At 42.0% G+C, this 12,643-nt stretch overlaps 1 protein-coding gene and 1 long non-coding RNA gene across 2 annotated transcripts in view; one reads left to right on the top strand and one right to left on the bottom strand.

Annotated features, from left to right (window-relative positions):
* The window catches only part of LOC119915918, a 53,812-nt gene extending 46,670 nt beyond the window's left edge, over positions 1-7,142 (top strand). The window contains exons 2-3 of the long non-coding RNA XR_005447049.1: positions 5,231-5,428; positions 6,289-7,142. This is a non-coding gene — a long non-coding RNA (uncharacterized LOC119915918). The remainder of the gene's footprint in view (positions 1-5,230; positions 5,429-6,288) is intronic.
* LOC119916553 (prolyl 4-hydroxylase subunit alpha-1-like) overlaps positions 1-8,182 on the bottom strand; it is a 68,814-nt gene extending 60,632 nt beyond the window's left edge. The window contains exon 1 of the mRNA XM_038736587.1: positions 8,081-8,182. Within this exon, the coding sequence (XP_038592515.1) occupies positions 8,081-8,182 (102 nt within the window). The remainder of the gene's footprint in view (positions 1-8,080) is intronic.
* Between the last annotated feature and the right edge of the window lie 4,461 nt (positions 8,183-12,643).

The raw sequence follows: 12,643 nt of genomic DNA, 5'->3' as shown, positions 1-12,643 counted from the left end.
AACGTGACCACTAGATGTCACCACAATGTACACACTGAACCTTTAAGTCAACATTCAGTGACTGTCCTGATACCAAATTAAGTTTACAAAGCTAAAACTACAAAAGTAACTTACTGTTAGCTAACTGTTACACTGCAACATTTAATTCTGTAAATAATGTGTGACTTAAGTAAATAAGCAACATATGAATATTTCACTATAAATGCAAAAAAAAAACAGAATTGTGAAGACCCTACATGAATTGGACGAGAAGGAGCTGTAGCAACTTGCCCAGAAAAGGGAAACCTGAGCGCCGTCCTACAGCCGTTAGAGGGGACCCGCCGACGAGCATCTGATGGCCAGGCCTTGACTCACGCATCCCAGGTGAAGCTGAGGACATGGAAAGTGCGCCTTGTTCAAAGTCTCCATTGTAAAGGTGGCTTCCTGTCAGCAGCAATCTAAGAACCTGATGGTTGACCCCAGCGGGGAAGGAAGCCGCCAAGCAGAAGAAGGAGGCCTTTCGACTGGCCTCAAGAAAGTTCTGGCCTGCCATTCGACGACTCAGGAAGCAAAAACAGGGCTTGGCTCAGGCTGTGCTCAGCCGGGGATGAATGAGAACTGCTGACCTCGACTCGAGATATTGTTAAGCGATGAAAGAGCAGTTTGAGGAGCTCCTTAACCCGACCAACACGTCCTCTGGGGAGGAGGCAAAGTCTGAAGACGCCAGGAAGTTGGTACCATATTCCTGGTAGAGGGAGTCAAGCAACTTCTTGGCGGCAAAACGCTGGTTTGTGGATGAGATTTGGACTGAGATGCTAAAGGCTTTGGACATTGTTTGGCTGAGGAATGTAGATTCTGTCCTGGCTGTGGAACAGTGGACCAGGTACGAGCCATCCAGTCCTTGTATAACCAAAGTAACAGCTGTCTATGAAGATTCTCAGTCATCCAGGTCATAGTTATCCAACGAAGGTTAAACTCAAGGGCAACTGGACTTGGTTGAAGATACTGGAAGACGTTTCGTCCCTCATCCAAAGGAGATCCTTTGGAGAAGTCCTTTGGATGAGGGACGAAACGTCTTGACTTTTAAATTTACTGTGAAATACCATTGAAACATAACTATAGATCACCCACACACAAGCACTGTGTCATTGTTCATACAATCATTAAATATTGTAGAACAAAATAGGTGATACAGGTTTCATTATGGTACTACATGTACAGTAAATACATCTCTGTAAAAGTACTGCAGTAGTAGAGAGAATACTACAGACACAGTGGAATCATTGAACAAAGTTTGTAATATATTGATGCAAGACACTACAGTACAATAACAACATAGGTTTATTTGAATCAAAACAAAAATAATTGATGATTTCTATGAAATAGAAAACAAAATACAAGCAAGCAAGTGTTCCTCAACTTACTTGCTTGTACTATAAGAAACAAAACAGGAGTGATTACTGTACTTCTACGTTGTCATTAACACTGTGTGTTGGATTTGGCCACAGGTTCTCATCTACATCACAATGGATGTTTTCATTAGCCAAACATTTTGGAAAAAACCTTCGGGCATGGCGAAACCAGGCTGTGATGTCATTGCAGGCGTCATCCATGGCCTGGAGAAGAGTGACTTGTTCATGAGGGTGCCTGTCATGAACCTTCCATTTCCATGCGGAGAAAAATTCCTCAATCGGGTTAAGGAAGGGAAGCTCTACAAACCTGATGGAGCTCATCAAGAAAGGTGACAAGGAGAGCTGCATTATATGGTCCAATATGAGGTCTGCGTCCCGCCACACCTCTCAAACGAGGCCCACAACCACCTCTCAGAAGGGGTGCCTGTCCCCTGCCATTCCTTTGACCAACACGTCTTCCTCGTCTTCCTCCCACCACTGCTTGACCTCCACTGTGACCTGTATCACCTGCTGGCTCCCTGTTACGTATCACTATGCTCTTGCAATTGGATCCCAATCAACTCTTTATATACTCATTCCACAATGTGCACTCAATCATCAGGAACGAGTTGGCAGAATTGGACAAGCAATTTCCCATGATGCACTGAGCTCCTCTCTCCTCTACTTTCTCTCCCTCTGTATGCAACCTCATCCCATTATTGCATGTTACTAACACAACTTCTCCCCTTTCTGGTAGTCTTGTGCTTTCTCGTCCCTCTCCTCTCTCCTCCTATCACTTCCTGCAGATGTTTCTGGCTCTGGAGCTGTGGAGTCTGAATCTGTGGCTGCGGGTCACCTGCTGCCCCCGTGTTCCTGCTCGACACCCTCTGCTGCAACGACTATTGTTACTAGTCCTATTGTTATTATAATCATTAACATTACGACTGTTACCATTAACACTACTATAAATATCTGTACCATTTTTCATTTAGTCTATAGCAACATCACCTTCACTGTGTGTACCTCTGTGTGTATATTGTGTAGGCTGCCTCCCTCCCCTTTCTCTCTCCTTACATCCCTCCCTCTCTCTCTCTCTCTCTCTCTCTCTCTCTCTCTCTCTCTCTCTCCCCTTCACCCCAACCGGTCGAGGCAGATGGCCGCCCACCCTGAGCCATGGTTCTGCTCGAGGTTTCTGCCTCTTAAAAGGAAGTTTTTCCTTGCCTCTGTCGCCTAGTGCTGCTCTTGGTGGGAACTATTGGGCTTCTGTAAATAGCATCACAGAGTACAGTCTAGACCTGCTCTTTTATGAAAAGCGCTGTGAGATAACTGTCTTGTGATTTAGCGCTATATAAATAAAATTGAATTGAATTGAATTGAATTGAATTACAAGGGCCTGCATCTATACAGTGCAGTACTGTCAATACTGTAAATAGTCTGAAAAAGTTTTATGTATATTGTATCCAAGCAATTGAGAAAAGGGTTAAAGTTTTGAAAAATGTGCATTTTGATCATCGGTTGTGAGTTTTGTGTCTAGAGTTGTGAAAAAGCTGTAAAAGAGATTGCAGCAGGGACGTCACTAAGATTGAAACACAGGGGGGGGCTTAGCCCCCAGGGGATGCGTAACTTGCGCTTGCAAAATCTTTGCACTCACATCTTTTGTTACTGTATTAGAACTACACTTATGTCAGCAACCAGTGAAGAAGCCAAGATGTTAACAAATAAAAAGCAACAGACATACTTTGTTCTTCCATTTCTCCTCTGTTGAACAAAATGTGCTGTAATGTTACATGGGCGTCTGGAGCAAAAGAAATGTGGGTGTGTCCTCCTCCAGGATTTATATATATATATAAATTTTGTTTTATAAAAATCGTCATTGCTTATTACTTATATGCTATTTTAAAGCTGCTAAGTTCAATGTTTTGCTCTAAACTGCATTTTGTTGTATTTTGTATACAATGACAATAGAGTCTCTATCATGAATCCTGAAATCTATTAGTTGGGGGGTTCCTCCCCCCCGAAGATTTAGAGCATTAAACACTTAATTTCCTGCATTCTTGGGATTTGTTTGCACCAATTTATGGTGAAATGTTTTTATTTATGTAAAGGGAAACACAAAATTCAGGTGGCAGGTGACAGTTCAAAATCTAAAACTCAACAGAACTTCAGTCAGTGCAGCTCTCAGTCATTCTGTGTTGCTTTCAGATATGTTTCTCCTGTAGATCAACTTTCTCATGTAATATCATCCCTGCTGAGTCAACACACATTGAGAAAACAATAAGTTTGTCCAGTCCATTTCTGAATCAGATTTGGCACTGGTACCACAGCTAGCTTCTCTCATTGACCAGGATTCAAAGAGCTGCTAACTCTGGTTGATTAATGTTGATATTACTGTAGCTAGCTAGCCTAGCAAAAATATCAGATAACTCTGTTATAAGTGTTATGTTGTTAACTATTTTAACAACATAGTGTAAGTGTAACTGTAATTCAATGCTGCAACAAAGACTACATGATGCCTTTAAAAGCATCAGGCAAACAAATTATGAACTTTCCCTTAAAAAGCGGTTTTAATGACAGTACGTGAGCATGACGACTCTTTGAAAGGTGAACAAACAGAGGCGCTGAATTTCAGTGAGTGGGTCCAATATCATTGTTCCTAAAAAGTGGGACAGTCCCACCCACATACAATGGTTCCGACGCCCATGTAATGTTGTAAAAAATATAAATATAGTCTATAGCTATCTATCATGTTAGCTTTTAGACACATCAACGCTGCAGGGGGGGAATTCACTTAGACCAGACTGAGTTCTTCTGTAGGCTGTGACATAAATGCTACCCAGCTGCTCATGTAAATGTGTAATATCTCTATTAGATAAGTCGGAGATCCAAAGAATACTATTTAATTACACTAATTACTGTTACTGCACTGTGGATTGGTTCAATCAGGGTTTCAGCCCCCCTAAAATAGGCCTAACAACATCCATGGATTGCAGAGACTCCAACAATAAAAAAGGTATTAAGGTAGACATGGGAACATTTGTAGTTGTGTTTAAAAATGATAACTGCCACCTCCACTGCCTGACAGCCAAGAATAATTAAAACAGTAGTAATTAAGGGACATGCCTCAGTTAGTGGGGAAAAAATAATAATTGTTAGTTATAATAACATCTTATATATTTTACATATAAAGGACTTGTTTAAAGGGACCTCACATTAAGTAGACTAAAGAAATAATGAAAATCTATCAACACCAGCCACAGAGCCCCAGAGCATTATTCAGAGTAACTCTGTTTCTGGACAGACGTGTTGTTTTTTAAAGCTCCACAGAGCTGCAGAGTTTGGTGATAACTGGGATCAGAACATAGACTGTATATAAATGTGTATGTAATGTTTATACAGTCAGTGGTTCAGAACAACCAGAGACAGTTTCACCTCACAGTCATTTCATCCAGTGTATTAAAAGCATATTTAAAAGATGAAACAAATTTGTTTTCTACTTTAAACATTTCATTCATTTCACAATCATCACATCCTACAAAAACATAGTGTTGTGTCAGAAGGAATGAGTTTGCTCTGAAGAGGAACAGGAACTACTTCTGGGTTTGACTGAAGGTTAAACACAGATAAGATCGCATCAGTCAATAAAAAAACTTGAACATTCAGCCTTGTTGCTGTTGTGCATGTTTGATTGTTTTTTTCTCTGTTAAGCATCGTTTCTTCTTCTGGTGTAAAGTGCAGGTGATGCCAACAGATTTGCCCGAAACACGCTTTGTTGGAATAAATGAAACTAAATACACAGTGATGCAGGAGCTGCAGTCCTGTATTGTGAATCAAAGCCTATCATCAGTGTCTACTGTCTGCAGAGCGAGTTGTTGTAGCAGTAGGATCCTCTGCCAGCTGAAGTTCCTGTCCTGGTGTTAAAAGAGAGATCAGCTGCTGATAATCTGCTGTGTGTTGGTCCTGGAGAACTACTGCACAGGACGGATCTTCATGATGATGAAGCAGATCTGAGGTCTGTGAGGCAGTGATGATGGACAGGTGACCAGCTGCACCTTTAAACTGTGAGTTAAAACAACACTCACATGTCCACATGTACATAAGTAAAGTTTTAAGGTACTTTTACTTCAGTGTTTCCATGTCATGCTTTGTTGCAGTACTTCTCAGAGGGAAATATTGGACTCCAAATGGTTATTTTAAGTATTATTACTGATTGAGCTGTCCAGCAGCATGTAACAACCTTTACCAGCTGGAACATTAAGGTGATGAACACATGAATGAGTTAATAATTATAATCCATTTATATATATTATTCTGAAATGACCCATTCTGCATAATGAGTACTTTTACTGGTGGGAAGTAAGTATATTTTCATGCTAATACAGGATGCAGGTTAACGTAGTATTTCTAGACCGTGCTATTTGAAGGGATTTTGGTTTAATTTAGAAATGTTTATACAGTCAGTGGTTCAGAACAACCAGAGACAGTTTCACCTCACAGTCATTTCATCCTATGTATTAAAAGCATATTTAAAAGATGAAACAAATTTGTTTTCTACTTTAAACATTTCATTCATTTCACAATCATCACATCCTACAAAAACATAGTGTTGTGTCAGAAGGAATGAGTTTGCTCTGAAGAGGAACAGGAACTACTTCTGGGTTTGACTGAAGGTTAAACACAGATAAGATCGCATCAGTCAATAAAAAAACTTGAACATTCAGCCTTGTTGCTGTTGTGCATGTTTGATTGTTTTTTTCTCTGTTAAGCATCGTTTCTTCTTCTGGTGTAAAGTGCAGGTGATGCCAACAGATTTGCCCGAAACACGCTTTGTTGGAATAAATGAAACTAAATACACAGTGATGCAGGAGCTGCAGTCCTGTATTGTGAATCAAAGCCTATCATCAGTGTCTACTGTCTGCAGAGCGAGTTGTTGTAGCAGTAGGATCCTCTGCCAGCTGAAGTTCCTGTCCTGGTGTTAAAAGAGAGATCAGCTGCTGATAATCTGCTGTGTGTTGGTCCTGGAGAACTACTGCACAGGACGGATCTTCATGATGATGAAGCAGATCTGAGGTCTGTGAGGCAGTGATGATGGACAGGTGACCAGCTGCACCTTTAAACTGTGAGTTAAAACAACACTCACATGTCCACATGTACATAAGTAAAGTTTTAAGGTACTTGTACTTCAGTGTTTCCATGTCATGCTTTGTTGCAGTACTTCTCAGAGGGAAATATTGGACTCCAAATGGTTATTTTAAGTGTTATTACAGATTGAGCTGTCCAGCAGCATGTAACAACCTTTACCAGCTGGAACATTAAGGTGATGAACACATGAATGAGTTAATAATTATAATTCATTTATATATATTATTCTGAAATGACCCATTCTGCATAATGAGTACTTTTACTGGTGGGAAGTAAGTATATTTTGATGCTAATACAGGATGCAGGTTAACGTAGTATTTCTAGACCGTGCTATTTTAAGAGTTTAATTTAGAAATATTTATTGTATTTATTTATTTATAAGAACATGACTCTTTCAGTTATTGTTTATTATGTGGAACTTCAGGGGTGCATCCCAACTTCAGGATGAATGAATGTATAAATGAATGAATTCTCATATGTCATGGTGTTTACTGAAGGATTTAAGGTAATAAACAAACAAAACTACATCACATGTTCTTCATTTGTTTCATTTCCAGATTCAGTGTTTGTTAATGAAATTAAGGGCGATCTGCACACTTTAAGGCATTTATTGTGTAAACTATTCAAAATGGACCAAATGTCCGAGCGTGAAATAATCCCTGAACTGAACACTGAAAAGAGCCTGATAAAAATGATAAAAATAAAGTTAAATTTAAATAAATCAATGAAAAGGTAACGTGTGTGTGTTATTATAATAATATATTAGAAAATTTAATAAATAAATCAATGAAAAGGTAACGTGTGTGTGTTATTATAATAATATATTAAAAATTTAAATAAATCAATGAAAAGGTAACGTGTGTGTGTTATTATAATAATATATTAGAAACTTTAATAAATAAATCAATGAAAAGGTAACGTGTGTGTGTTATTATAATAATATATTAGAAAATTTAATAAATAAATCAATGAAAAGGTAACGTGTGTGTGTTATTATAATAATATATTAAAAATTTAAATAAATCAATGAAAAGGTAACGTGTGTGTGTTATTATAATAATATATTAGAAAATTTAATAAATAAATCAATGAAAAGGTAACGTGTGTGTGTTAGTATAATAATATATTAGAAAATTTAATAAATAAATCAATGAAAAGGTAACTTGTGTGTGTTATTATAATAATATATTAGAAAATTTAATAAATAAATCAATGAAAAGTTAACGTGTGTGTTATTATAATAATATATTAAAATTTTAAATAAATAAATCAATGAAATAGACATAGACAAAAAATTTAAAAATTTGATTTAAATAATAATAATTTTTTAAAAAAGAAATCAGTATCAAATGTGAAATTTGTGTTTAGAAGCTGCAGATCTTTTGATGATTCACAGATCATCTGATTTTAAAGTTTGAAATTTGAAAGTCATTTTCTTTTGTTCTGAACAAATTAAGATGATTTTTAAGAGACTTAGTGAAGCCTGAAATATTCGACTGCCCAGAGGACCGAAAACTGGACCTGGCTGTTCGTCAACTTTATCTCCAAATCCTGAAGACAGGCAAGTTCACCTGAAGATCCTCAGCGGTGGTGTTCCTTATTCTGGATTTGCTGTATCTAAAATAATGTATGTGACAGCTGAATCTGATGATGTCAGTCCGTTTAGTTTTCATTAATGCTAAATTAGTTGCCTTTACTCTCCGGGAACCATCACCTTATCGTGGTGGAGAGGTTTGTGTGCCCCGGTGAACCTGGAGGCTGTGTTGTCGGGAGCCTAGTGCTCCTGGTAGGGTCTCCCAAGGCAAAGTGGTTCCAGGTAAGGGGCTAGACTGAGAATGGTTCACAAAGACCCTTAATGACAAATCGAGGAAGAGGAGGAGAGACCATGTCCAGAAGAAGCCCGGGGCCCCCGTCTGGAGCCAGGCCCAGAGGGAGGGCTCGTCGGCGAGCGCCTGGTGGCCGGGTTTGCCACGGAGCCCGGCCGGGCTCAGCCCGAAGAAGCAACGTGACACCCCCCTCTCCATCCTTTGGACCCACCATCCATCGGAAGATGGATAATATATATATATATATATATATATCCGCAGGGGTCGGGTGCGCTGCCACATGGGTGGCAGTGAAGGTTAGGGACCCCGACGGACCAGACCCGGGAGGCAGAGGCTGGCTCTGGGGACGTGGAACATCACCTCTCTGTGGGGGAAGGAGTCGGAACTTGTTTGGGAGATGGAGCGCTACCAATTAGATCTGGTGGGACTGACCTCCACGCACAGTCTCGGTTCTGGAACCGTACTCCTTGATAGGGGATGGACACTATTCTTCTCTGGAGTTGCTCAAGGTGTGATGCGCAAGGTGGGTGTGGGGATACTCACAAGTCCCCGGCCGAGCACCACTACGTTGGAGTTTACTCCGGTGAACGAGAGGGTCGCCTCCCTACGCCTTCGGGTACTGGGGGGGAAAACTTGTTTTAGCATATGCACCAAATAGCAGTTTAGAGTATTCGGCCTTCTTGGAGACCCTGAATGGAGTTCTGTATGGGGCTCCAGTAGGGGACTCCATAGTTCTGCTGGGAGACTTCAACACGCATGTGGGCAATGATGGAGATACCTGGAAAGGCGTGATTGGGAGGAACCGCCCCCCTGATCTGAACCCGAGTGGGTGTTTGTTGTTTGTTGTCATGGATTGTCTATAACGAGCACCATGTTCGAGCATAAGGATACTCATAAGTGTACATGGTACCAGAGCACCCTAGGCCGAAGATCAATGATTGATTTTGTAATCGTTTCATCTGATTTGAGGCCGCATGTTTCGGACACTCGGGTCAAGAGAGGGGCAGAGCTGTCAACTGATCACCATCTGGTGGTGAGTTGGGTCAGGGGGTGGGGGAAGATCTGGTAAGCCCAAACAGGTAGTGTGGGTGAACTGGGAACGTCTGGAGGAGGCCCCTGTACGTGAGATCTTCAACTCAAACCTCCGGCGGAGCTTTTCTGGCATCCCTGTGGAGGTTGGGGACATTGAACAGGAGTGGGCAATGTTCAAAACCTCTATTGCTGAAGCTGCAGCGGAAAGCTGTGGTCTCAAGGTTTTAGGTGCCTCAAGGGGCGGTAACCCTCGAACACCGTGGTGGACACCGGTGGTCAGGGAAGCCGTCCGACTGAAGAAGGAGGCCTTCCGAGATTTGTTGTCTCGGAGGACTCCGGAGGCGGTTGCAAGGTACCGACGGGCCCAAAGGACTGCAGCCTCTGCTGTGGCAGATGGAAAGCAGCGGGTGTGGGAGAAGTTCGGAGAAGACATGGAGAAGGACTTTCAGTCGGCACCAAAGTGTTTCTGGAGAACTGTCCGCCATCTCAGGAGGGGGAAGCGGGGAACCGTCCAAGCTGTGTACAGTAAGGATGGGACCCTGCTGACCTCAACTGGGGAGGTAATTTGGCGGTGGAAGGAACACTTTGAGGAACTCCTATATCCGACTGACACGCCCTCTTTAGTAGAGGCAGAGCTCGAGGCTGATGGGGGATTCTCGTCAATTTCCCTGGAGGACGTCACTGAGGTAGTCAAACAACTCCACAGTGGCAAAGCCCCAGGGATTGATGAGATCCGCCCAGAAATGCTAAAAGCTTTGGGTGTGGAGGGGCTGTCTTGGATGACTTGTCTCTTTAACATTGCGTGGAAGTCAGGTACAGTGCCCAAGGAGTGGCAGACTGGGGTGGTGGTTAACCTGTTCAAAAAGGGGGACCAGAGAGTGTGTGCCAATTACAGGGGTATCACACTTCTCAGCCTAGGCGTATGACCGGGTCCCCCGGGAGATACAGTGGGAGGTGCTGCGGGATTATGGGGTGAGGGGGGCCCTTCTCAGGGCTATCCAATCCCTGTACATCCAAAGCGAGAGCTGTGTCCGAGTACTCGGCAGTAAGTCAGACTCTTTCCAGGTGAGGGTTGGCCTTCGCCAGGGCTGCGCTTTGTCACCTATCCTGTTTGTGATATTCATGGACAGGGTATCGAGGCGTAGTCGTGGCGAGGAGGGGCTGCAGTTCGGGGGGCTTGGGATCTCGTCACTGCTTTTTGCGGATGATGTGGTCCTGATGGCATCATCGGTCCGTGACCTTCAGCTCTCACTGGATCGGTTTGCAGCCGAGTGCGAAGCGGTTGGGATGAGGATTAGCACCTCTAAATCTGTGGCCATGGTTCTCAGCAGGAAACTGGTGGAGTGCCAACTCTAGGTAGTCCTTAACCCAAGTGAAGGAGTTCAAGTACCTCGGGGTCTTGTTCACGAGTGAGGGGAGACTGGAGCGGGAGATTGGCCGGAGAATCGGAGCAGCGGGGGCGGTAATGCACTCGCTTTATCGCACCGTTGTGGCGAAAAGAGAGCTGAGCCGTAAGGCAAAGCTCTCGATCTACCGGTCCGACCCTCACTTATGGTCATGAAGGCTGGGTCATGACCGAAAGAACGAGATCGCGGGTACAAGCGGCCGAAATGGGTTTCCTCAGGCGGGTGGCTGGTGTCTCCCTTAGAGATAGGGTGAGAAGCCCGGCCATCCGCGAGGAGCTCAGAGTAGAGCCGCCGCTCCTTCGCGTTGAAAGGAGCCAGTTGAGGTGGTTTGGGCATCTGGTAAGGATGCCTCCTGGACGCCACCCAAGGGAGTTGTTCCAGGCACGTCCAGCTGGGAGGAGGCCTCGGGGAAGACCCAGGACTAGGTGGGGAGATTATATCTCCACACTGGCCTGGGAACGCCTCGGGATCCCCCAGTCAGAGCTGGTTAACGTGGCTCGGGAAAGAGAAGTTTGGGGTTCCCTGCTGGAGCGGCTCCCCCCGCGACCCGGTCCCGGATAAGCGGATGAAGATGGATGGATTGATGGATGGATGGATAGTTGCCTTTACATCCAAATGTGTCTGAGGGTGAACTGATAAACGCCAACCCATTGATGATGATCACTATTGAATGTTCATTCATTGTAGACATTGACAACTAATTTCAAGATGTATCTGGGGTGTAGCTCAACAGGGCTGGTGATGGGGATGGCCCAATGGATAAGATGCATGCTTTTGTTGTGAGAGACCCGGGTTCAATCCCCCACTGTGACTCATCCACCATTTTTTGAATTTATGTTGTAGTTGTCCACAACCCAAATCAGAAATTAAGGAGAAATGTGTTTTTACAACACCTCAAGAAGACTTCATATCAGAAAGGAAGTTATTTCAATGTACAACTGCAGTATTTCAATCCCAAAATCGATACAGTAAAAAAGAGTTATCCTGAACGCAAAATGTGATAGCCTAGTCATTTTCAGGAATATTTTCATGTTTTTCCAGGAAACCACAATTAAAGAATGAAGTATTTTCCCTAAAGGTTTAGTGTTTTTTTCACTTTTAATAAACACATGTAACATATTTTATACTTCTATACCCTATCTGACAACACTGTAGGTCAGAGGGTCCACTCAACTCGTTGTGACTGATCCACCAATAGGCAAGAAGTTGACGCCTTGAGCCACAGCCCCTCCTCATTTGCGGAAGGCAGAAATGCATAGAGAAATGTAAAAAGGGGAGTCAGGAATAAATACCATTGAGGAAATAAATAGCGGAGAAATGCAAAGGAAGAATAATATTCTTCTAATGAAGAACAAAAATATTAAATCATACACATAAACAAATACATTTAAAAAAGTAATTATTTTATTTAAAGTAATTAATAAATAAAGTTGAAGATTATAACAGACAATAAATAAATAAGATAATTAATGCAAAGCTGAATAAATAAAGAAGCAAATTAAAAGAGATATATTTATTTATATCTCACTGTATAATTTAATTACTGCCTACATTTATTTATTTACTGTATTTTCTTGTGCATTTAATCAGATGGTTATTTATTTATTGAGCATTTATTTATTTCTGTATTTATTTCTCAATCTGACAGCTAAAGACTGCTGGGAGGCTTGTAGGTGTCAGAACTACAAGTCAGCCACAAGATGGAGACAAATACCGTGTGTTGAAATGGAAGCTCTATAACAAATTTTGGTAGCACTTTATAATAACTACACTATAAAGCATTAGTTAAGTATTAGTAAATACGGAATTCATAATTTATAAAGCATTGTTCATACATTAATACACATTAGTAAGTCATTCATAAACACAG

Source organism: Micropterus salmoides, unplaced genomic scaffold, assembly GCF_014851395.1.
Source record: "Micropterus salmoides isolate LMB-PRFRI ecotype aquatic unplaced genomic scaffold, ASM1485139v1 Ms_hic_scaffold_21, whole genome shotgun sequence".
In the NCBI taxonomy this organism is placed as follows: Eukaryota; Metazoa; Chordata; class Actinopteri; order Centrarchiformes; family Centrarchidae; genus Micropterus; species Micropterus salmoides.
This window is presented reverse-complemented; position numbering and strand designations above follow the sequence as displayed.